The sequence below is a fragment of the Pygoscelis adeliae genome, unplaced genomic scaffold, assembly GCF_000699105.1.
Source record: "Pygoscelis adeliae isolate BGI_AS28 unplaced genomic scaffold, ASM69910v1 Scaffold67, whole genome shotgun sequence".
Classification (NCBI taxonomy): domain Eukaryota; kingdom Metazoa; phylum Chordata; class Aves; order Sphenisciformes; family Spheniscidae; genus Pygoscelis; species Pygoscelis adeliae.
This window is the reverse complement of record NW_008825271.1, coordinates 8,318,859-8,344,109: the sequence shown is the minus strand read 5'-3', so window position 1 is coordinate 8,344,109 and position 25,251 is coordinate 8,318,859. Positions and strand designations below refer to the sequence as shown.

General features: G+C 42.6%; 1 protein-coding gene across 1 annotated transcript in view; it reads left to right on the top strand.

The window, feature by feature from the left end:
* FOXP1 (forkhead box P1) overlaps positions 1 to 25,251 on the top strand; it is a 225,644-nt gene that overhangs the window by 141,344 nt on the left and 59,049 nt on the right. The window contains exons 4-7 of the mRNA XM_009329822.1: positions 10,603 to 10,740; positions 11,851 to 11,940; positions 17,344 to 17,503; positions 23,751 to 23,955. Coding sequence (XP_009328097.1) covers positions 10,603 to 10,740; positions 11,851 to 11,940; positions 17,344 to 17,503; positions 23,751 to 23,955 — 593 coding nt within the window. The remainder of the gene's footprint in view (positions 1 to 10,602; positions 10,741 to 11,850; positions 11,941 to 17,343; positions 17,504 to 23,750; positions 23,956 to 25,251) is intronic.

Genomic DNA, 25,251 nt, shown 5'->3' with positions numbered 1-25,251 from the left:
CTGAAGGCTTTTAAAAGTGGTGGTGTTTGTTCCGCGGCTCGCCCGTCTTTTGTTCCGGCAGCGCGGGCGCGCGTAGCTGGCCGGGCGGTTTTCACTTCGGTGCTGTAGTTCTGAAGGAGAGCGCGGAGGGAGGGGAAAGCGCGCAGAGCCGGGTGAAATACTTCGTCGGGTTTAAGTGTCAGGAACGGGGAATTGCTGAATGGATTCGCCAGTCAATTTAACCGGGGGGAAATTCAGTGAGTGAGCCTTGTTTTTGACACCGACTAGTGTTACGAACCCCGGTGAAATAAACGTAATGGGATCTAAATGCAGCCGAGTTAAGTGTCAGCCCCGCGAGCCAGCATTTCAGTGCCGATGAGACGATTTTTCGAGGGTGGCGGTGGTGGGGAGGAGGGAACCCTTAGGAAGTGGGTGGTAAGTTTAGAGCAAAGTGCATATACACTCTTCCTCTTTGGGATTAACTCCTTCGAAGCCAGCTTGCTCTGCAGAACACTGAGGGCTTCGGCTTGCCCTTGCAGCGGGGGACGGGAGCAGCCGCTCGAGAACGCGAAGCAGTCGTCTCGGTGCGTGTGCCGGCGTTTGAAGCACTACCGTTTCGTATTTTTAAATAAAAACAAGTTTGGTGGCAGGAAACGTGAATCATTCGGGGTGACTAAGATCTGTTTACGAAAACGAGATGGTTGGATTTATTCTAGCAATGAGTGTTGAATTGCTAACTGCAATAAATCGCTGAAGTTTATTTCCAATTAAAAAGTGACTTACGCAGGCTAGATTGCCTTTTTATAAATAAACCGAAATGCTGAAGTCTTTTTCATTTGGGTCAGAGCATGCCTGATGCTCCCGGGCCCGATCCTGGAAGGAGCGGCGGACGTGCAATAGCTATAATAGGAGAGGAGTCTCTCCCCCTCTCTCTCCCCCCGAAGCAGTCAGCGCTCTGCCAGCTACATCAGTATTTGCCGGATCGGGCCCCTCATAAGTATGTTTACTGTGCAAGGCTTTCAGGCACCTTACACATCTTTACATCAAGTTAAAAAGCAATTCTGTTTGCTTCTAGCTCTTTGAAAAGGCACGGCTAAAATACGTGTTTATATGTGAACGTGTCATTAGAGCGTACTTCTGTCTGGTTAAGAAATGGCTTTTGTTGATTGTATATTTATTGCAGTAGCAGCCTAGGAAGTCTCTAAAAGCAGGCGCGCTCCTCGTCTCGCAGCCAGCGGGCAATCTGCTGTCAGAGGGCTTTCAGTGATCTCCCGTGACTACTTCCAAAAAATTTCATTGATAAGGCTGCAGAGATGAAACCCAAATCCTGCCTAAACAGAGTAGCTGCCTCGGCCTAGGCGGTGATAGAGCTGAACTGCAAACTGATTGGTCTGACACTTTATAATCAAAGTTGATTTATTGTTCATTAGTAGTGCATTAGCCCTTTCAGGCAAGACAGTTATTTGTGTAGTGGCCTGTCAAACAAAAGACCGCTAGCACCTGTCATTTCTAAACCATGAGATAAGCAAGCAGATATTAAGATAATGCAAATAGAAGTACACTGGAATGAGGTAAAGTTCTAGCAATTTCCCTGTAAGAAATACGGTTTTATTTAACGTGCTTGTGTTTAGCGTATAGAGGAATTGGACTACAGAGCGCAGGGGTTCCCCTGCACCGGGACCATCGGGAGGAGAAGGCGTTAGCCATGAGCTGGGCGTGCGTGGCGTGTGGTTTCGGAGCACCGCCGAGGTGAGGAGGCAGCTGGGGCAGATAATGAATTGGGAAAAGCCAGTGGCTGATACGGAAGATGCGGAAGCTAGTTTGTAGCCTTAATTTAATTTTGTTGGATTTTTGGTTTTAGCGTGAGAGCAAGATCGAGGCACTTTTGTGTTTTGTCCCCGACTCCTTCCTCCTCTTCCCAATGGACAGATGTCATGAAATGATGCTCTTACTGGCAGGGGTTAATTATATGAAAACTTGATGACATCACGGCAGAGCTGTGAGAATGTCAAAATACATCTGCTGCCATATTCAGACATATTGCTCTCCCTCCTCTCCCCCTATATCAGCTCCCCTCCCCTTCTCAAAAGGGAATGATCTCATGACATAAAACAGAAAACAACACAAGTGTCAAAAGAAAACAAAATTAGTGAACTTTTGTCTGCCACCATAGAAACGAGGATTAACTTATGTTATTCCAGAGCATGGAATGGAGACTATCTGCATGAGGATATATAGTGTATTGTCTTCTGTGAATTTTCATTTGACAGGGATTTTGGAGGCTGTGATCTTAATTAAATCTCAACTGACTCAAATAATGCATCTAAAGGCATGCAGTGTTGCGTAACCTTGCTGAGTTGGTAAACCATAAATCATCAGAAAGCTTATGATAGGAAGGGCTGCTTTGAAATTTTTTTTGTTTGTTACAGTTGGTGGGTTTTTTTGGTCTTGTTTAACATACACTTTACCGTGCTGTACCATCGTGCCCTCCCTTTTTTTGAGCAGCATTATTTTTGCTTTAAAAAAAAAAGCTGTGAGACATGCTCCGACCAGTCACTCAGCTGAACTAAAGAGAAGTCATAAATACAATGGGATTGCCAGGGAAGAAATGAAATCCCAGCGCTGGCTTTCTGGGGATCTCGCTGCTCATAGGAAGGTGTGGGTGCCTCACGTTCTTCTACAGCTGGATGAGCCCTCTACACATTTTAAAAGCGTAACTCGTAGCCCCACGCCGAAATTTATGCTGGGGCGTCAGTAGTTATCAGACACCACTGTGGAGTCGTAACGTGTCGCCCCTGGGTTGTAATGGGTCACAGATGGATTATTGCACTAATGGACGGTGGGCTTTGACGTCTGCGCAAGTTGAGTTGCTTTTAGTTGTGTGCAAGGAAGAAAAGGGTTGCAACAGTTGTGTGGAGAAGGTTAAAGGGGATTTTTAGGCATTGAAAGTGATGGTAGGGCAGAGTGATTTCTTACACAGCATTTTAACCTGGCAGTGCTCGAGCACTGATGTTGCTTGAGGATCGTGTTGGTTTTAAAATCCTGCAGCTAAACAAATTACGATTTCAGTGTAAAATGCGTTGGTTTCTGTATTTGTGATTGCATGCCCTGGGCAGCCGAAGGAAAGGTAAGGGGAGAAGGGTTTTTGCACTCAAAAGTTTTAAGGAGTTGCAAAGCTCTTGTGTTTTCTTGCTCTGTATTTCTTAGTCGTTTTAGAGCTGCTGTAGACAAACCTACGCTGGAAGGACACAGCACTTGGATATACTTTATGAAAATGTTTCCTGGTAGCAAGATAACTTACTGATGTTGTTTTCTCCCCTCTTTGCTAGGGAAAAGTGGTAGCTGGGGTACTTTTATCAACACCTGCAAAACTAGATTGTGGGAAAGTCCTGACACCATAAGCTAAATTTGTTATTGTTTGGTGAAAGGCTTGGCTGGTTTTAAGCAGTTTGTTTGTTTTATTGAAAGCAGAACTGCATTACTGGAAACTACTTTGCTGTAGTTCAGTTAAAATGTCCTGTACTGTTTTGTTTTTATAAGGTGCTTACTTGCTCAGCTTTGCTTTCCAGTTGTAAGGAAAGGGAGAAAAATACATCATGCACTCATCTGCAGATCTAAAGTGGCTGTGTAGCGATTGGGGAGAGAAGCAGCACTGACAAGTATCTCTTCCCCAGCCTCTTTCCCCCCCACCCCCCCTTTTTTTTTTTCTTTTTGACCTTTCCAGCAGAGTTTCCTCCGCTAGCAGGAGGATCTGTAGTTTGTACTGAAGTTGAATGAATGTTAGAAAACCCAGACTGAATGTTGAACAAATAAGTGGAATTGCTAATTGTTCTGTGCACTAGTTTCGGACGGATTTGCCTTCATTGATTAGGTAAGATGCTCTGTTATTTGGGAGGGACAACACCCCCTCCTCCCCAAACTGACAACGGGTTTTAATTTTTAAGCTTTATCTTGCCCTTAAATCTGAAACATCATTGTTCAAATAACTGAGAACAAGGTAAACCAACAACATCAAAAAGGTCGGCTTCTGTGATTTCTCAAGGGCTTGTTATTTTGTACTTTCCAATTCTATTTGATGTCTTGACAAAACAAGATGACACAAGGGAGAATACATTAAATTTTGATTTTCATCTAACCTGTTACAGTAGTGGCAGTTTAATTTCTTCTACTTTTTACCGAAGACGGCTTTTTGCACAATTACTCTAATTGCCACGCCACTTTATGAGAAGGTTTCTTTACAGGTTTCCCATTTGCCTTGATTTTGTGAGGCATTTTTTTGAACGTGCTTTGACCTTTAACACGGCGAGCTTGCTGGTTGGAGTGTGTCTTCATTAGAAGTAAATCAGTGAATGGCAAGATTGTCAAAGAAGCAACTGATGTTTTCTCATTAGAATCTAATTTGCACCGTTGCGCTTAGCTGTGATGTTCAGCTGTAGGTGTCTGCCATAGGTGTGAAAAACTGCACATTTTAAGCAAATAAAGTTTACAACTGTTCTAAAGGCTACGGTTGCAACCGGAGTGGCAAAGCCTAACCGACCGTTTAAGCAGAGCTCTGTTTTGTTCGGGGAAATAAACAGCGTGATTTAACAGGTGAATATTTTTCAGGAGCTCACTAATTTTTTCAGCTGACCAGGACAATATGTGTCTTCTCAAACGCCCCAAGTTTGAAGAGCAGGCAGCTACAGGTTCGACTCTTGCAGGAGAAAATACTCAGGGAGCGGAGAGAGGGCTCATCCTTCCCTAGAAATCTCTGTCGGGAGTTGCAGTTCTTCAAAATCTGCCATAGGAAAAAAAAAAAAAAAGTCCCTCTGTATAACACTTCCCTTTTGCTCACATGAAATTCTAGGCGTATTAAATGTTGCCGGTTCAATCACGGTCTTTTATTATTTAATTAAGCTCTCCTTAATGTATTAATGAATTAATACACAAATGTAAGGAGTCTGACATGATGATCATTCTCAGTATGTTAAGGGTGTCTGGGAGAGAGAGGGTTTCAAGGGGTTTTCAAGGGCTTTAGGGGTATTTTGGATGTTTCTAAGCAGGATTGCTTTTGGTTTATTTGAGGCTTTTTTGGCAGAATATGTTGATCTAACATTTCCTTTCCTAAACTCTGGAAAAAAATACGGATTTTTTTTTTCTTCCTTTTTTTGATTTTTTTTTTTTTAAACTGAATCATTATAAAATATCACCAGTGTTCGGAACCACGTACAGCAGGTTATAATTTTTCCTTTCATGCTGGAGCGGGAAACAAAAACGATAACTTTTTAAAATGTGAAAAATGATGATGATAATCTCGAGGTTGAAATCTCACTTAGCTTATTAAATGAGTATTTGGTGTTGTGTGTTCCGGTTTAGTCTCTATTTGACAAATGTTAGATGTAGAAAGGATTTAATTTATGTAAACTTTATATTTTTATGCAAATTAAATGGGTATTTATTATAGCAGAAACAATTATCCTGGCACTTAGTGAGAAACCTGGTATGCATGAGAAGTGGTAGATAAGATCAGATGTTTCATTCTGTAAACAAATACGAAAATATTCCCGTTTTTCCTCAGCTAGAAGAGAATACAGAAGACAGCAGACATCCTGACATGCCGGGGAATGTCAGCGTAGCCCATCGTACTGCCTTCTGTGGGTCAGAGGGAGATCTTCCCTCCTGATAAAATACAGTAAACAAAATTATAATAATAAAACGCTAATTTAATTTTAAAGAGGGTTTCTCCCCCCCCCACCCCCCTTAATAGGGAGTTGTATTGTTACGGAGAGAACAGTTATGCTAATGATAGACTACTTAGTTGATTTTACTTTAATATGGTAAACATTACCTGTCTTAATGTGTTGTACTGTATTATGGCAAAATAAGTCTAAGAGTGAGATTCCATTTTGTATAACGAAGCAGCACTGCAGTTTCTGCGTGAATAATTCTAACAGCGGCGTTTTGTTGTTGTTATTTTGGAGGATGAAATATTATGTCGGAAATGTTTTAGTCTCGGGATGGGAGCAGGTCCTGCCTTCAGCACTTCTTATTTTGCTGGGCTCTGCTCTGGCTTGTGGCATCGTGCTTCTCTGTTTGCCAGTGTATCAGTGGTTTATCTTTTCCTGTGGCATGAGCAAAGCTGTTTTGCATTGTTTTGGCTGAGATTTTTTTACATTTCAAATGTATTGCACCTAACAGCTTTCTAGTAAGACAGCTCAAGTTAATGGTTTGGTTTTTGCCTAGCCGTATCTATTTTTATTTGTAGCCCAGTATTTTTAACCGTTCCTCAGCTACTTGCTCTTTCTATGTTCACCTGTGTTTTGCTCTGTTTAACTTTTATCACAAAATCTTTAAGTGAAGGATTGCTGTTTGGAAATCCAGGGTGCCTGGTATGGGGTCTTACCGAAATCAAGTTTGAACATACATCGCAGGAGAAAAGGCTTTTCTGGCAGAGTTATTCTTTATGAATTAAGGAAATCCTCCCCGTCTTCCATGCATGCCTGCTAACAGTTAACAGGACCACAGCCGTATCCAACATCAAAGGCACGTTGTGTGAAAATGGCATTCTTTTTTTTTCACTTCATACAAGATTAAACTACTTGAAATTATTTAGCTAGTATTTAATTATATTAATATCACTGAAAATGGGGGAATGGAGATGATTAAATAGGACTAAATCATTTTCATCCCCGTGACCCTTGTCTGGGTTGTATGGAGGAGTGACAAATGCATCTCTGCTGTAACTCCGTTGTGAAGTTAAAGGTGAACTTGGCCCAAGTTTGTGGAAGTTTTTTCCTTCGTCAGTCTCGCCAAAATACAGTGTGTTTCCAAAGCTGGAAACTGGGGGTAGCGGAGGGGACTGCGGGGGACGGGAGGGCTTTGGGGGATGCGGAGGAACAGCAGGCAAAACCCTGGGAGAAATAGTGTCTGAAAAAAACAATTGTGAGTATTAAAGACATTTTTTGCCGTTGATGGTATTAGCATGTCAGCAGGTCTATACTAGCACAGCTCCGAAAGCCAAATTGCAGCTGTATTTTTACCTTTGCTGCCAGGTTTACATGCAGCTGGGTATCTACCACACCCTATTGTTATCAGTCAACAATACCAAAAGTAGTTCATTAATCATATCAATAGCAACAATCGTGTTTCATGTGGAAAATAGAAATAAACAACTTAAAGAAAAGGCTGATTTCTGCTCTGCATGCTAACTTAGCATTCTTTAAATGTATCTGCCAGTAGTTTAATTTGAACTTCAACTCCCTGAAGGCAGTAAGACAGAATTATTTTAGTTCTTCATAAACTGCCTTCTGTGATTCATTGTTAACTCATAAAACACGCTCATTTTCATGTACTTAAACAGTTAAGCCATTTTTAAAGTTGGTTTGTAATTTTTTTTGGCAACACATTTAAGTTGACATCTGAGAGATAGAAATCTAAAATGAATTTATAGCCCTCAGTTTAGTTTTCATTTACTATCGGACAAAATATCAGAAATAAATATTTTTTATCTAACGTAATGTAAAGTATATTGCACAGTATCTAAAATAAAGTTTAGTTTTGACTGAATACACTCAAAAAGGGACCCATAAATATTAGAGAGCCGTAGTTAAGAACTTACATGACTGTTTTAAATACTATTGATTTAAACCACTGGCTAGATTTTATGAATCAAAGTGTAATTTCCAAGCTTTGGCTATATTTCTCATCGCTAAAGCACTCTCTCTTGTGTGCCTTTAGCAGCTTTCCAGACATTCAACACGGGATTAAATGATAGTAGTTACAATGATCAATAGGTTAAGACCGGTACAATCACTCTTACCGCTAATGACCTCGGTAGTAATGGGTAATAAAGTGTGGGCTATAATAGCCTATTGCTGGTGCTGCATGCCCTTTGATTCCTAGTATTACCAGGGACTAGCTACATGAAAAAGTTGGACGTTGGGAGTTAAGAGAGTGGATATATAGGCCATCATTCTTAACTATTTAAAGCCCTCAAACTGTACGTGTGCCCACGCTTGTCTGGGGCGTGTGTGTTGTTTTTAACACGGTAGTTTCTGGTTTATTTGAATTTGTTTGAAAAGGCTTCCGTAAGTTGCTTTCGTGATAAGCTGAAGCACAAACTTTGGCTAAATGTGGCTGTTAGCTGTGTTTATAAATGGAAGGCAGGACCTTCTTTAGAGGCGCAGATGTGGTGTGAAAATGTGGTTTCAGATAGTAAAATGAAGTTGAACGGGTCAACACAAACTTGTACTCCTAGGTATGCCATATATACATATATATATATAAAAAACATTTTTTTTTTTTCCTTTCTGGTTAAGTGCTTCTGTTCTAGCAAAGAGTGCGCAGCTAGGAGATTCTTCACCAGAAGGTACATGGCCAGTTTTCAAAGGTAGGGCCAAATCCTTAGATTTATCCCAAGATAAACGTGCAAAAAAGCCATGGAAGTGAATGGGAGTTGTCTCTGCATAGCTGACGGCAGAATGCGGCCCTTCGTATTAATCACCGATGTGTAGGGTTTACAGCACCCCACCCTATTCCTGTCTGTATCCCTGCTTGTCGTCATAAATCTGACTGAAGAGTATTTGTGTTGTCTGTCTTCCAAGAAGGGCACAGAAAACATACTTAAACATGCTTCCTTTTCTGTTTGCTCAGTCCAACTTCAATGAGAAGTAGTACAAACCCGAGGGTAAAGTAAACTTCTCTAGGGATGAGAATAATGAAGGTGAGTCATGCTTCGGGGCGAAGATAGTGACGGCAGTATTTAATTAAATAATTTTCTACTCCCAGAAAGGTTTTTAAAAGACTACGGATTAAGATATTCTGAATTAATGGGATTACCCATCCTGGTGACTCAGTGTCCTCGGAGCCGGTCCTTCGTGGCCAGGCGGTGGCACGGCGCGGCGGCCAGCCGGCCGGTGGCTTTCCCATAGGCACGGGCAAGCCGCGGCGGCCACGGGAGAACGGCCGCTGGCTTTGGTGGGACGGGCATTTGACCTGTTATTAAATCTTCATTTGCCTGTGTTCACACCTGCCTGGACCACGTTAGATAAGTGGGAAGGCGCTGTGCCACGGGGAATGCACAGAGGACCTCGCCGTGTTTGCATTAATGGGATGTCGGAGGCGTGCGAGCCTGTGCTAGACTTTGCTCAGACAAATGTTTTCGAGGCAGTGTCTGGCCCTAGCACACAACATGTACACAACAACACGGGGAGATGTGCAGCGTACGTGCAGCTGACCTTCAGGAACCATTTTTAGTTCATCAAAATTAGTGATGCTGAGAAATCAGGACATCAGTGCATAATGACTGTGAAATTAGGAATGAGAGCTTGCTATGCAAATGACAGGACAAATCATGTGAAAAAGTCAAGATAAACTGCATATTAAGACATTATGTTACATAAAATTAATACTGCATTTCTCTCTTGCTTACTACTACACTGGAAGATTTTTTTTTAAACTCCTTTATCTTCTGATCAGCTATTGTCTGCTGATTTTTTAAAAAGTGGTGCACAGAAAAAGTGCTGAACATATTATTACCTTTTATTGTAATACATGAGATGACAGGAGATCCTTTTTAGCAAAGTATATCCTTTACTGCTTTTAGTTTTGTGCTGTCACGTATTTGATTTGAAACTATAGAAAAGTAAGGTGCTTAAATATTACTGTTAAAACTCATATGGGTTTTGTCTTTTCCTCTATTGTTTTTTTTTTTTTTTCCCCCTCCTTTTCTTTTCCTTTTTTGGGGTGGAGGGTAGAGGGGTGGGTTTCTAGGGAAATAGTCTTCTTGCATTACTAGGACTGACAAAATGGTTCTCATGTAGTCTGCAAATTAAACACAAGTGCAGTGATTATTTTGAATAGCTAAATTACATTCTAGAAAGCTTGCAGAATTCATAGCATTGTCATTAGGTATCCGCTTGAATACAATTTGTGTAACCTTGGCCAAGACAGCCTGTCATTTTAATGTCAGTGTTTTATCTGAACAAGACATCATCCTTTCAGATACAGTGTACAGGTTCCTTGCAAAGATGCCCGTGCAGAAACGTGTTAACAGTTGCAAATATGAAATGCTATCAAGTTCATCACTGTAGCTGTTTGTCACTGAAATGTCATGGAAAGCGGCTTTTAATGGTATCTCACATAATATGAAAGAATTGAAGACATCTGTATGCTGGGTGAATATGGAATGGTAAAGACATCGTGGTAGGGCCTTTCTGTTAAAATTGCATAGGAGTCTAGTGCTGTTATTCACATCACTGAGCCTTCCTTCAATTTTCTTCAAAACCTGTCGTAATAGGGTCTAGATCCCATCAGCGTGGGATACTCGGCTGCTGGATTTCTGTACGGAAGGCAAGGGCTTTCTGGGAGGGAGAGGACCCAGTTGATGGCTTCTTGTAAAAATAAATAAATCTTGCCAGGGTTTACCATATTGCTTGCTTTAAAGAGTTTGCGTCGCAATACTGTTTTGCAAAATGGGAATTTAGTCGCCAGGAAAATGCGGTCGGTACCTCCGTGCCTGCTGCGGTGGGCTGTAAGGACACTCTCGCCTTCAGCACCCTCGATGCCAGGCGTGGGCGGTGGGCGGCACGGAGGAGCTGCGGCGGTGCGCTCTGACCCCCTCTCTGCTCTCCTCTTGCGCTTCAGGTTCCAGTGTCGGTGGCTATGATGACACCTCAAGTGATCACTCCCCAGCAAATGCAGCAGATCCTCCAGCAACAAGTGCTAACTCCCCAGCAACTCCAAGTCCTGCTCCAACAGCAGCAGGCACTCATGCTTCAACAGGTAATTGTTTTCTTAACAGCTGCTCAGGTGGCCCCTACAGATACCGGAGGGTTTCGCCTCCCGAAATGTTCCTGGGGAAAGAAGCTGCCCACGTCTCGGGTCGGTACCTCGGAGCAGCCGTGCGCTGAGATGAGCTGACTGCTCCTTTGTTTTTAATTCTAGAAATAGCTACTGGAAACAAATCCAGGGAGCAGTGCTAGGAGTGTTTCCAAGATCAGCTAAATAGTACAGATGCATATTTAAGTGTCAGGACTTCGGCAGATGTCCCTGTTGCTTTTGCCTGCGTCCCCCAGACAGCATGGTGTGCCCTGACTAATTGGAATAAACAAGGTAGCAGGGCGATACTTCCCATTTTAGACCTCGTTATGTCCATCTGGAACCGTAAAGGACTGTGGAAACGGTGGCAATAAAAGTGAAGAGGTTTGCAAGCCTTAATCTGTTTGATGTCAGCCAACATATGCCATGCGGCGTGTCGGTGTTTCTCACAGCCCATGGTCCTTTTTCAGTTGAGAGTTGGCCACCGACAAGCCCCGAGGCTCCGTTATCGTGGGGTACGGCACAGCGGGGGCTCACGAATCCCGGGGGGGGGGGGCGTCAGCATCCACCCCAGCCCGACCTTGTGTGCTCCCTGCTGGCTGCCACGCTCCCTCCTGCCCGCACCGGAGCGCTGCCTGCACGGCACGCATCTGGGGAGCGGGGAGGGGGAGAGTATTTTCCAGGATGTCTATGCATATATTGAACAACACTTAATACAGTCAAACCCTATCATTTAGAAAGCATGTGTGTTTCACAACAGAGATTCGCCAGGCTCTCTCAGCAAGGGAATTTTGGCTTTGTTGTTACAATCAAAGGTCATTCTTTGCCTTATTTTAATTAGTTTGTGTAGAAAATGGTATGTTTTTCATCAGTTCATTTTGGAGATTACTTTTCAAACGATAATGCCAAGAATAGTCAGTGTGCACTGAATTTATTGTTGAGTTTCAAACTAAAGGTCAGACCATTACAGATAAAAGGATGCTATTTTTCAAATCACAGTTTGTGTGTTACACCAAAAGGGACACTGAATTGGCTCTCCACTTTGTTACTTACCATCTTTCCTTTTCTTTGTAGCAGCAGCTTCAAGAGTTTTATAAGAAACAACAGGAACAGTTGCAGCTTCAACTTTTACAGCAACAACATGCTGGAAAACAGCCTAAAGAGGTACAGACAATACCCATTTTACTTTCAAACCACAGATCCCCGGGGACTGTCTAGTGGCTATTAAACTGTCATTCATCTTATAAATGATTGCACAACTGAACTGACTCTATCGGGTCTCAGCTTTCAGATTTAGAGTTATTGTCCTGTTTTCGCCTGTATTTTCCTGTGCTTTCCATTTGCTTGCTGCCACATATTTTATAGCAGGGGACCATGCCTTGATGTTCGGTATGAGTACTGGAGCAAGCATCTAGACTTGTATCTTGGGAGAGTGCTTTTGGAAGTTAGTTATGTTGTAAAGGGGAGGGGGCAAGGCGGCAGGCCCAGATACGGTGCTGCCCTCTCTAAACGGGGCAAGGTGCCAAGAGACGTTGAGTTTGGGCTTGCAGTTTCCAACCAGAGAGGTTCTGGTTGCGCGTTCCTCGCAGGACGGGCTTAGTGGGAGGGACCATACTGGACAGCATCGGTGGTGACACCGAGAAGCGAGGTCCGAGATGCAGAGGTAGTGCGGGAACGCTGCCTTTTCGCGGCGTGGTGTCGGGAGACCTCGCTCCGATGCCACCGCGGGCCGTGGCAGGAACGGGACAGGCCAGGGCGGTTTCTGCCCGTCCTTTACATACACTTTCCTCTCAAAATACCTGTCACGTCCTAAACTTTGTTGATTTTGCTGTGCTTAAATTTAATTTTGCTGTAATTACATTTACTTTTAAGGCACTGAGTTCACCCCTCTAGTCACAGAGAGTTTGAGACTTTCATGTTTAATCTGACATCACTGCTGGCTTAGGTAGATCCTAGAAAGCTGCCTCCTGGCACGAGACGCTGCGTGGTGTCCTGCGATAGCAGCAGCACTTGTACATCGCTTTGCAAGTGGCGCTGCTCGAAGCACGCACCAATTTCCGCCCCCCCCGCCCCCCGAAATTTCGGCAAATCGTGCCATCTGTGCCAAGTTTCAACCCAGAGTGAATTTTTCCAGCTGAGTTATAAACCCCTGAAAATAGGGGGGTTTATAATGGAAACGCTGACACAACCTTAACCATAGCACGCTTACGGGCGCCACTATAATAAAAAGGGAACAGATTAAAAAGTGTCTAAAATGTAAATCTAAAGGACTAACAGTAATTAAAATGGAAATGGCACAGGGAGGGAAGGCATGTAATTGTGAGATATCACTGTGCAGAATGCTCTCAGCTTTGTTTTGCTGGCTGTTTTTCTAATTCAGTAGGGCTTACTCATCAGTGGCAGTTCAATGCGCGTTAATGACTCTGGGATGCAGGCATCACTCTGGACAAAGAAATGATTATTGTGCGGTCAAAAGAAGTTCAAAGACAAGAAGGGAATTTCAGTTTTTTCCTTAGAGATCCACATTCAAGAGCATATAAATTAAGCCAAATGTTAAAAACCACAGTCTGAAAGCTGACTTCAAAGTCACAACTCTCTAATTAATGAACTGCGAGCTTCAGTTTGGACAAGTCGTGGTTTGATGCGCCCATAAATCAACATGACAGGTCTGTTTCACAGTCTCAGACAGCGCTTGTCATTGAGTCACATCAGATGTAAACACAGCAGAAAAAAGAGGGAATATGAAGGAGGTGCAATTGATCAACAGAATTGGTAAAAACCCACTTTTGAAACGCATTATGCATGATCACAGGAAATGGCGATAGCCTCAAGAGGCTTTCTCCTTCTGCTGTTGCTTTTTTGAATCAGATTTCTAACAGCCTTCAAAAGGGAGAATAAGAATTATGGAGCTTCTCCCCTGTGGCTGGCAGGCAATAACCCCCTGTTGTTATTTTGTGCTTCTTTCTTTTCAAAGGCGTCAAAATTTAGTTTTTTAAAGATCTTTAACTCTATATTTGAAGACAAACAATAAAGGGCTGCCACTGTCATTCTTATCAGTTACCAGGGATTGTATTTTTTCTTTCTGTTGCCACTTCTTATTAACCTCTTATTTGGTCTATTAGACATAGTTTTGAATGCAAGCCTGCATGCTGGGAGAACATGAAAGTTCAGATGAGCTCAGAGGGCAGATAAAGAAATTTGAAGGGGAAAGTTACACAGCAGAATGAACGATAAAAGTTAACTCTTCTAAATTGCTGTTGTCAGACAGGAGAGCATCTCAGACACAAAGATGAGGGCTTGGAGCTTAAAGGAAAAAATACTTTGTGTTAAAAAAGACGAGAAGGGAAGTTAGACAATGTGATGGCATTTCAATATCTAACACACTGATTTACTGTGGTCACACTTCTGATACTACGCTATCGAAAGCAACAATAAGAAAGGACTCCTTCCTGTTTCAAGAAGAGCATTTTAACACTATATCTGTTAAGAGAACAAGGGGCCTAAGTCTCTTCAGCTTTTTCTAGGGGTTGGGGGGGGTATTTATGCTGATGGTTTTAGTAGAGGCCCGTTTCAACAATGCGTTTCATCCCGCAGGTTTGTTCAGCCCCGTTTTTCCTGCCTTAAAGAGGTTATTCTTGCTGAATTAGCATGCATACTGGCGGCTTTTTGGCCCCCCCCCCCCTTCCTAAAAACTTATGGTCGGGTCACATGGCAAACGAGGGCCGAGTTTGTACCTCGACAGATGGAACAAGTGTATTCATGTACTGCATCCCCCAAGTCATTTTGGTTAGTGCCTTGTCCTATTGTACCGTCGTGAAAGAAGAAGAACACAACAGCTCTCCCAAGCTCCGCTGGTAAAAGGGGTCCGACCCCCACGCAGGGTAACAGGCGGACCCCAGTAAGGTTTCTGGTGGGTTCTACTCAAGGGCCGCGCGGCGTAGCAGAGGGCGAGCGTTGCACAGCGCCCATTAGCAGGAGCAAGAGGCGCCGGGGCCGAGACCTCAGCCCTGCGTCTGCGGGGCTGCCTCTCCCCCGGCAAAGTCGGGTCTCACCGAGGGAAGAGGGGGGCTTTAGAGCCGCAGAGGGATCCCGCTTGGTGCCGTGGCGTGGACGGAGCGGGTTGTTTTCCGAACAGGGCCGTTTGTCCTCCGGCAGTTGTGACAGTTTATGTTAGGCAGTAGGGAGTAACCTAAGAAAGGAAAACAGACCTTTGACAGAAGCTTTAGGGAGGGGATCAAAAATGCAAGTTTTATCAGGATATTTCGGCATTTTAACACTGACTACTGACCTGACAACAGGACTGCACTGAGACCTTTTTTGTATGCATTCAATTGTGAGAAGTAAACAAACTGCCTTGTATCCTGTGTTTGGTAACTGGGTGGGGAGCGCAGTTTGGCAACGTGTCTTGCTTTTAAATTCTTTCTTGGACAATGGGCCTTGTATACTTTTATATCCTGGCTTTTCAAAGTAGAGAGCGTTCAAGAGCTTTTCTTAGGATAGCTGAGAAGACAACTGAACGGGCATCAGTCGATTTATAGAAAGGTTTCTGGTTGTTGGTTTTTTTGTTTTGTTTTTTTTTTTTTAAAAGCTAACTTTACACTCAGATGGCAAATAGATAAAACAGCTTACTGTAACTAGATTTTTATGTAATACCATTTAAAATACATATATAAATATATATTAAGTATATCGATATCTAGGAAGTGAATATTTATGGAGGCAAACATTACTTCAAGTCTTAATATAACTGTTGCTGGGGTTTGCATTCATCTGGTGCTGTTGCAAATAGTTGAGCAAGTGGATCTGTCTGAGCAAGCTGTTGCAAAGAAATGAAAACTCTCCGAGTTTCAGAATATCTAAACACCTATTTGTTTAACTGTGTTCTCGAAGTCCCGGATTTTCTTTGGAAAGAAGATAAATTAACTTCCCTGACAGTACAGTCGTGGATATACCATTGGTTGCAGTATTAAGGTTGATGGGGCATGCTGGTACAAGAAGGCGGGGGCCAAACCCCTGGCTGGTGTCCGTCAGTCCCGCTCCTGCAGCTCTGGTGGGTTTTTTTCCCCTGCTTGACACCAGCAGGGAATGGGGCCAGTGATCCTCCGGCTCGGTGTCGAGGAAGGGCGACAGAAAGGTTGGGATCTGGCTGGGGTTTGTTTGTGAAAGTACGCAGTTTTGTAAGAGTTAATTTTCTTTCCGTAATTGTTAGCCATAATGTGTATAAGACCTCCACCTTGGTATGATTCCTAGCAGATTAGGGATATTAGATAATTTCCTTCTATTTATTGTACTACTGCACTGTATTATCTTTCTATCACTCAGATAATTACTAAGGAAATCTACATTAATTTTTTTTGGCTAGCACAAGGAACTGCTAAACGCTGGCATGATGTATTGATGTTTTACACAACAAAAGTTTTCCTCCTGTCATTGTACAATAAATAAAAAGATATTTATCAAAACGCAAAGCCTTTCATGGATTTTAAAGAACAAAGCAAATAAAATAGAAGATGAGCATGGAAGCAAAACCTAGAGGCTTCCTTAACTGAACAGAATTAAGGACTCTGAAGCCTGGAGTACTGTACATATTAAACACTCACATTCAAGTAAGATGTTGTTTGCTAAATTATGAATGTGTGTAATTAAAATCTAGTGGCTGTTTCTATGAAAGATTTACAATGTTATTTCATCGTTTGTCATGGCTAATTAACAATATTAGATGAAGTTTTTCTTCTTCAAAGGTCTGATTTTTTCTCATTTATTTATGTCAGAAGTGATAAACAGAGTAGTTAAAAGCTTCTCCGGGTACAGTAGTGAGAAAAGCAACATGTTCTTTTACACCTCCAAGGTTCAAGGTTCACATCCCTATGGAGTAAAGCAACTCCATCTTCTTTCTAGTGAGAATAATTAAAAATTTCAAAGTGCAGAAGTAGCAGCCTTAAATACAGCACAGAATAATTCCGAACATAACAAAGTATTGTGGGGCTTGATGGATGAATAAGAGACAATAAGTATAAAATACCATAAATTAAGCCAGTCGTATTGCCTTAATAGATGAGACAACCCTTGCATGAGGAAACAGAGCACAGTGCGGGGTTGTTTTTCATTACATCTAAGTGTGACGTGATCGTGTGGTGTGATTCTCACATGTTCTTTGCCTCGAAGAATTACCCAGGACTAACAGCCGCCAGCAGCCTTTGCTTTACCCACCGCTGAAATGCAGCCACTTCTGGGGTAAAACACGACCACGTGGACCAGGGTGACGCGGTAGCGTGGACCAGGAGACGCTGCGTACATATTTAATTGGGGCGGCAGGAGGGATTTAGGTAGGATGAAAGTAACCACTGGAGGCGGGAATCGACTGCAGCCCTGTGGTTAGCTCTAGCGCCTAAGCGTGCCTTGGGGTCTTTGATATGGGGCGGTGGGCTCGCTGGCTTGCCTTGATACCGGCTGACTGCGATCAGAAGTTGAAGTGTGTTGGGACAAGGAGCCCTGTAAATCCTCTGTTAATGCTTTGCTCTGTATTGACAAATGTGCATTTTTATTTTTTCTTTTTTTCTTTTCCAGCCCCAGCAACAGCAGGTGGCTACGCAGCAGTTGGCCTTTCAGCAGCAACTCTTACAGATGCAGCAGTTGCAACAGCAGCACCTCCTGTCTTTGCAGCGTCAGGGGCTGCTAACGATCCAGCCTGGCCAGCCGACTCTGCCTTTGCAACCCCTTGCACAAGGTAGGTGAGGGGTTTGGGAGCTGCCAGCTGTCTGGCAAAGCGACAGCATGCACGCACACAAAATTGTCCCTCAGTAAGAGAGAGAGAGAGAGAGAGATCTCATAGGCTCATAAAATAATAAGCACAGAAAAATCCTGACAGGCAGGGTGGGCATTATAAAGATATTTTTTTGAGAAGGGCAACGCTGAAATCATGGACCGCCCTGTCTAGCAGGAGGCAGGCGGTTTGGAGTTCGGAGTCAATTTGCACAGCTATAGCCGGTCTGGTGGACTCGAAGCTGCTGGTTGTACTAATCTGAGCTTGAAATCCTTCACAAGAGGCGTCTTAATCGATTCTTGGTGCTGGGTTCATGGCTAAGGGCAGTGTGAGAGCAGCTTTTCCTTTTTTAATGTGTTATTTGGGCCCTTTCTGGTTGCAGCCCGGCGAGGAGCCGGGCGCAGAGGAGCTCTGATCCGCACGCTGCCGAACTGTAGAAATTTGATTGCCCTTTGCTGGAGCGGAGCGGGAGAGGTGGCAGTGTCTCCTCTCCAAGCCTGTTTACATGGCCTTCGTTTCACTGCCTGTGTGCATCATAGCTTCATTCCTCCCTCCACACTGAGGCAAATTGGGATTAACTCCATTTAATTTTAATGGTGCTATTGACAATTAGATCCTCCTACATCTTTATTCAGTCCTGCACTCTGCAAGAAGTTACTGCTTTGCTGAAATCCCTATTTGTATTTTTTTTTTTTTTTTAAGATATTGATACATTGAAAGTTAATAACTACTTAAATCACAATACTTTCGACAGTGATTATAACCTGGGGTTTTTATTCTCTCTTTTCCTCTTTGGCTTGAATTGACTTCTTTTTTTTTAACCTGGGTTTGTCTGCAAGCCTTGGGACTTTTTAACAGGCTTGTCTGAGCTCTGGCTGCTGTGTTGAAGGCAGATTGTTCAAAGCTGGCATGGCTCGGGGAAGACCGGGTCTTTCAGCCATGATGCTGGTATTTCTGAATAATCATGCCTTTTCTTTCCCTTGCCCCATAATAAATTTAAACATCCACCTCAACAACCTGAGTCGGCTCAGGTTGAATGATTTGGGCTCTTCAAAGCGGCCTCAGGGCTGCTACTAGTCCCTAAACCAGATAATGAGTTTACATTCAGCTCTGTTCAGTTGAATGGGGGGGACGGGACAAAATTGCTTCTGTTCTTCACCCTCCTTTTTTGTGTGTAGCTGCAAAAGGAGAGCGAGGTGGCTGGTGAATATTAACTTACATGGATAAAGGGAGACAAACTTGGGAATTGGAGTCTGCTTTGCAGTGTGGCTGGCGTGGTTTATTTAGGCTTATTTTTGCCAGACACACAAAGGTATTTGAGCGCCTAACTCCTGTCTTGAGAGGCAAAGCTTCTGGGGACTTCACACCTCCCTCTGCAAGACTCGGTTTAGCTTTCCAGCATCCCAAGGCCGAACACCTGGTCTAGACTAGTCCTGTGTGTGAGTCGGAGGCTGATGCGCGGGAAGGTGGTGCCTGCTTGGGAGCTGCAGGATCAGGCCTGGGGTGGTAGTTGGTCGGGCACCGTCGATGCGTGGTGCGGAGGGGAGAAGGCATGAAACGAGTCCAGGAAAAAGGGCATGTAGACAAAATGCCATTTATACTTGCAAAATGTTGTAACATGCGTTAATTACACTTCAGATTTATTGTTGGAAGCATCCCAGGCTGTTCTCACACACCCACCGGACTCAAGCTTCAACCTTTCTAATTTTTCCCACAGCTCCTATACTATTAAGTTTGCTCGGTAAGGTTCATTGTATAGTACATCAGTTAAGCTGTCCAAAGGAGGGCAATTGGGCAGTGACAAGACACGCTCATGTGTAATGTGAAAGAAATGAATGTGGTGATGCATGAAGTGTAATCTGTGCGGTAACACATCGGAGACACCAGTAGGTAATTCAGCAGTCGTGGCATTGATTGATATGGTTAGCAGGGTAGTGTAACTATTAGTCCTTGCGGAGAAGCGTATTTAAAACGTAAGGGGTGCCGACTTGCACGCTGGAGACAACATAAACATAAGCAGAAAGGGCTGGTTCTTGCAGGGAAATGAGCTGCGAGCGCTGGGGGCGGCTGGAGCCGGGGGCTCGGCGGCGGGAGGAAAGAGTAACTTGAGAATTCAGGCAGGTTGCAATACAGCACGATATTTTATTTTTTTTTTTTATCAGAGAGACGATGGCTTAAAACTGATGTCATTATGAGGTTTAAATCAACTTTCTGCTTGCTTGAACATGGTCACCTGGGTATGGAGGTACAAGGACACAAAGAGGTTGAGCAACTCTGTTTGTCTTTGAGCCGGTGATACCTGGGGTTGGGAAATTGAGTTCTGTGAGCAGTAATCTGTCAACTGTCCCCACAACATACATTTTTTAAACCTGTGCCTACATTTTCTTTCATAATGAAGGGGACTAGTTGTCCTGAAAAACGCAATGAAGAGCCAGGGCTATAGTTTAAAATAATTGGTAATGCACACTTCTTATTTAAAAAAAAAATCACATATATTATGCCCTTTTGTTTTCAGAACAGTTTGCTAGACAGACAAATACTAGAAATGTGTGTATAAAAAAAAAAATCATCCCTCTAGTAAATGTAGCTATGAATTCGGTTAAAAGCATTTTGCTTTTATTCTTAAGTATCTGAAATAGTAATAAGTGTTTCTAAGGAGAGAATGCTACTTCATAAGTGATTTTTTTGTTATGTTTTTAGAACTAATACATTGTTTAAAGCCGTATTTTAGTTTTATTTTAGTTTTTAATGCTCGCCTATTGTCTTACACAAAACAGCACATCCTTTAATGTTATATTTGTGTAATCTTTTCTGCTTTGTATTTAGACACATCTATAATCTAGATTTTACATCTGTACATAGTAGCAGTTTAAAAATAAACCACATTTCAGCAGCGTTCTGAGCTGCGAGAGCTAGATCTTTAGTATCTGCAAAATGAAACTGCAAATCACACTTCAGATCACCAGTGAGTGAAAATAATAGGACTGAGACATCTGGGTGCCTGATTGCTCCCATAGATTTGGCAGTTTCAGGTCTCAATCCCGTTACCGGTACCTACGAAGTTGCAGCACCAGCAGTAGCGATCTCGGGTAATTGCAGCGCAGTTCTGGGAATCTGACTTAAAATTTAGCTCTCGCTGTTAAAATGAAACTGTTAAATGGTAAATTACATAATTTATTGCAAGTGTTCGTGGATCTATTTGACTTGCTTTTACCATTTGTTCTATTATTTTATTTAACCATTTTGCCGGATGAGTAATGAGCATACCTTCCAGCTGCCCAGTTTGACAGGCTAGTTAGGAATTCTTTCCAGAATTACTCTGAAAGAACTAAATTTGGGGAAGGAGGAGGAAGGGGTTTTTTTAGTTTTATTTTGATGTCAGCGATGTGGTCACTTTTAAGCCACGGGTTGTGTGCGGTCACGTATGACATCACACTTAACTGTAATTTAATGTCACCCAGCCTGAAATCCTCTTTATTATCTCCAGCATTTTTTTCACCCGCACAACTGGGTGTTTTTTATTTTTCTTTCAATAGTTGTCGTTGGCACTAATACGAGTTACACTTGTATAGGAAGTTAGACCAAACCCCTTGACTTTTAGAGGGTCTACAGCGAGATATATATATTATGTGTACATATATTTTAACGGCTGTAACACTTGCAGGCTTTTCCTTGGGATAAAGCATTAGCAGATCCAGAAGTGACCGGGAGGAGAGGGGAAGGGGAGAGGAGAAAGGGGGACGGGGAGAGAAGGGTGGGTGCTAGCCTGTCGCTTAATTAAAAACCTGCAGAAATCCAGATAAGGGGGTGGTGGCAGAAAAAAAAAAAGGGGGAAGAAAAAAAAAAAGGGCCAGTTAATGCTTATTCTGGAAAATAAAAATAGGTGTCGACTCGTATGGTCTCATATCAATATGTTATCATCAACAGACAAGTCTATTCACTATTGTTTCAATTGAGTAAACAGTGGTGTAAGGGTCAGCCGTGCTCACAGGTAATTGTTAGTGCGCAGACAGTCCTGTCAAGCGTGTTAGATAAAAATACATCCCACACTGTCACTTCGCAAGGTGTTTGAAAATAATAGCCCCGATACAGCAAAACAGGACATAGGCTTGTGTACTGACCTTTTTCTTTGTTTAATTTGCTCAGAGGTTTAATTTCAGGGGACAAGTAATAATTGAATACGTCTAATAACTAAATGCTCATTTGGGACAAAATCCATCAAAATATAATTGGCATTTGGGCCTGATGAAAGGAAAATGACGTGGCTTTAGAGAAACGGATGTGCCTTAAGAATATCTGATCACTTAATGTATAAATTGAAGCCTCTTTCATAATATATATTAATTGCAGATACTTAAGGATTTTAGCATTTTTTTGTAGTGAACCGTTACCGGAGACCAACTGTTTTTGTTAATGCTACTCTCGGAAAGGCGGGGAAGGTTATTGGTCTGTCGTGCAATAATTTACTCCTCTTTGATATGCAAACGATCCACGGTGAATATAAAAAAATCCTATCAGACTCATTTCACAGTTCTTAACCACTTAGATTCTCTGGAGTCTATCGCCTCATTAGACCAGTGCTCTCCAAAGCTAGCATAATTAAAATCTTTAACAGTTTAGCAAAGTAAAGATGTTTGGCTGATCACGTTGAGATGATTATCTATCCATTGTATTCTAAATGACAAAAATAAATTAAATTTAGACCTTGGCATTTTTTATTATGTGTTTCAAATGAATATAATGCATACTGCCTTTTTTTTTTTTTTTTTTTATTTCAATACCTTAGGTTTGGTGAGATACATGCCTGTGTGAGCTGCTGCTATACACTCAGAAAATGGCAGGTTTCCTTAGGATAGCTCCAGTGCCACAATACGCTGAAACAATGAACAGTCATCCAAATGATGATCTGGAAGCAGAGTGATGAGAAACCTCTTCAAAAACACACAGACACTGGCTTTTACTATTTTTTTTTTCCCCCGAATATTTAAGTGATGCATCTTTACTGCTAATTTTTTCCCATGGCCTTCTCTGAAAGAGCACTGAAATAGTCTTCAGTGAGAGAAACTTGACTTGTTTGATCATGTCACAAATATAAGCTTTATCCAAAAGCATGATCTCAGCGTGAGCCCGTGGCACGCTGACGCGCGCGGCCCCCTTCCAGCCTTCGGTTTGGCCCACTGGAGTTTGCAAAGTTCTCACTTGCCTTGTTCATTGAATGCGATGTCCTAAGCCTCGTGTCCATTTTGGCACAATTAAAAAAAACATTTAAAGTTTTTTTATTATTATTTCTTGAAGCTTATTTTATGTTTTCATCTTACTTTTGAATGGCTCATTAGCATGAGCCATACTAAGAAATGACAGTAATAATAGTGTTACTTGTATAGAAAGTTATACAGTTTTTCAGTAGACACATCCATCAATTAAGTGAGCAGTTCGAGAAACCAAAATTAATGAGAAAGATAGGTGTGTTAATGAAATAATCATAGTATAATCAATTTGACTGTTAAAATTTGAAAAGCATTTCAGGAAGACAATATGAATTCATAATTTATGTCTAAAAGTGATTAATAAAAACTGTATTTAATAACAAAGCTATTTGTCATCATTTAAAACTTAAGCACAAAATTAGTCATATTGTGGTTCATGTTGTCATAATAATAAAGCTGAGTATGTTTTTTTTTTCCTAAGACCTTCCTTTCTTTTTAAAACAGGTTAGAAAGTATTCGCTTTCCTTAAAAAAAAAAAAACCACCAAATAGTATATTTAAAAAAAAATAATAAAAATTTCTCCAGCTGTCTGCAGAGTAGCCCTTGGCCACCTTTGCTGTCAGCCTTGCTGTGAGCTCGGGGCAATTTCTTGCCTGAGCAGGGACTCTGGAAATGGGCCATCTGTAATTTTAATTACAAAGAATAATAACAGTTAACACGGAGTTTGGGGTGGGTGTCCTGTTGTGTGGACCCCCCTGCCCCACACCTGGATTTTGCCTTACATAGGTATTGCAGGTGTCACACCAGAAAATTTAGCAGAGACGTGCACTGTTCAGGTATGGCCTTTAGTTATTAAAAAAAAAAAATACATGCGCAAAAACACACACACACACACACACACAACTAACACTAGGCTTTGTTTACTGACTCTTTGATTTAATTACTGTTTGAAGACGGCCGAATTAGCTGTTAATTGATTTAATTATCCAATTTGTTTGTTTCAGGCATGATTCCAACAGAACTGCAGCAGCTCTGGAAGGAAGTGACAAGCTCGCACACAGCGGAGGAGGCAGCCAGCAACAACCACAGCAGCCTGGACCTGTCCACCACCTGCGTCTCCTCCTCCGCGCCGTCTAAGACCTCCTTAATCATCAACCCGCACGCCTCAACTAACGGACAGCTATCGGTCCACACTCCTAAACGGGAGAGGTAGGTGCCGGTGGGGTTTCCACCCGTGAGCGTCTCCAAACAGCGTGCCGAAACGATGGCGAAATCGGTGGGAGCGGTGGCCAACCGCCTTGGCCTCGGTTTCGTCCTCCACGTCTTGCTCTCTCTGATTTTGGCGTGGTTGAATAGAGTCTCCACTGGGCAGAATACGCTCCTTTTGTTCAGATCTTTATGGCTTGTTAATTGGATCAATGTGGGCACAATTAGCTAATTAGAAGTGCATTGGATAAGCGTATTGGGGGAAGTGTGAAGAGCGTAAGCTGGTTTTTTTGAGTTTTGCATCCTGGGTGGTGTTACTCTCGATGTGCTTTGGGTTTGCAGGCTGGAGGTGAGGAAAAAAAATCTGTTGGTCAGTACAGGCTGTTTCACCACCCGTTTTTCCGCCAAATTTCAGTGCCCCATCTCATCTTTTTTTACTTTTACGTTTGCCTTTTTTCACTCTGTATTTACCTGCTTTCACAAGACAGGATAGGCTTAAGTTCACCAGGTTTCTCTAAAACAAAGTGGATTTTTTTAAAGTGCTGATAAAATTAGGTAACTGGTGGTGTTTGGCTTTTAAAAGTGTGGGTTAATTTATACTTGCTAGGCTTGCGTTGTTAAAAGAAATGGCTTAAATCAGGGGTTGTCTGTTGACGTGCTTCTCGGCGCGGGCTCTGCTTTATTCCGACGAATGCTTTATTGCAGGTTTGTTTCTTTACACCCCCAGATTTCACTGAGGCGTGTCTAACAACATAACTTTCGCTTACGGTGAGATAGACAGTCCCAGGAGCTCGGGCCGTGGGTGCCAGCGCCTGCTGCAGCCTCGGCGCCGCTGCCGGCTGCGGAGGAGGAGGAGGAGAAGAAGGGTCTCCAGAGTGCGAGCAGCGTGGGCGCAGCGGGGAGGGCAGTGCTTCTTTGCATTCAGGAGAGTCCCTTTGCCCATCTAGAAATGTTATAGCAGACACTAGTGAAAGCTGGATTTTATGGAAACTGATGGCTTTGTCTTTCCATCCTCCTTTCATTCATTAGAAAGAGGATAATGGAATTTTTAAGCCATAGAGTTTATATTTCTGGTGGTCTGAAAGTAGATTGATAGGGAAGCTGTATAAATACCTCTTATATCTTTCTAATATTAAGAAAATAGTGCTGTGGGGAATAGATAGATTTTTTTAAAGGCGAGCACACCCACTGTTGAAAGAACTGCTGTGTGTGTAAGGCATCATTTTATATCCATTGCAAGGACATGTGGGGGAACATCAGCGTATACATTTATAATGCATGTAAGTGTCAAGGACATGA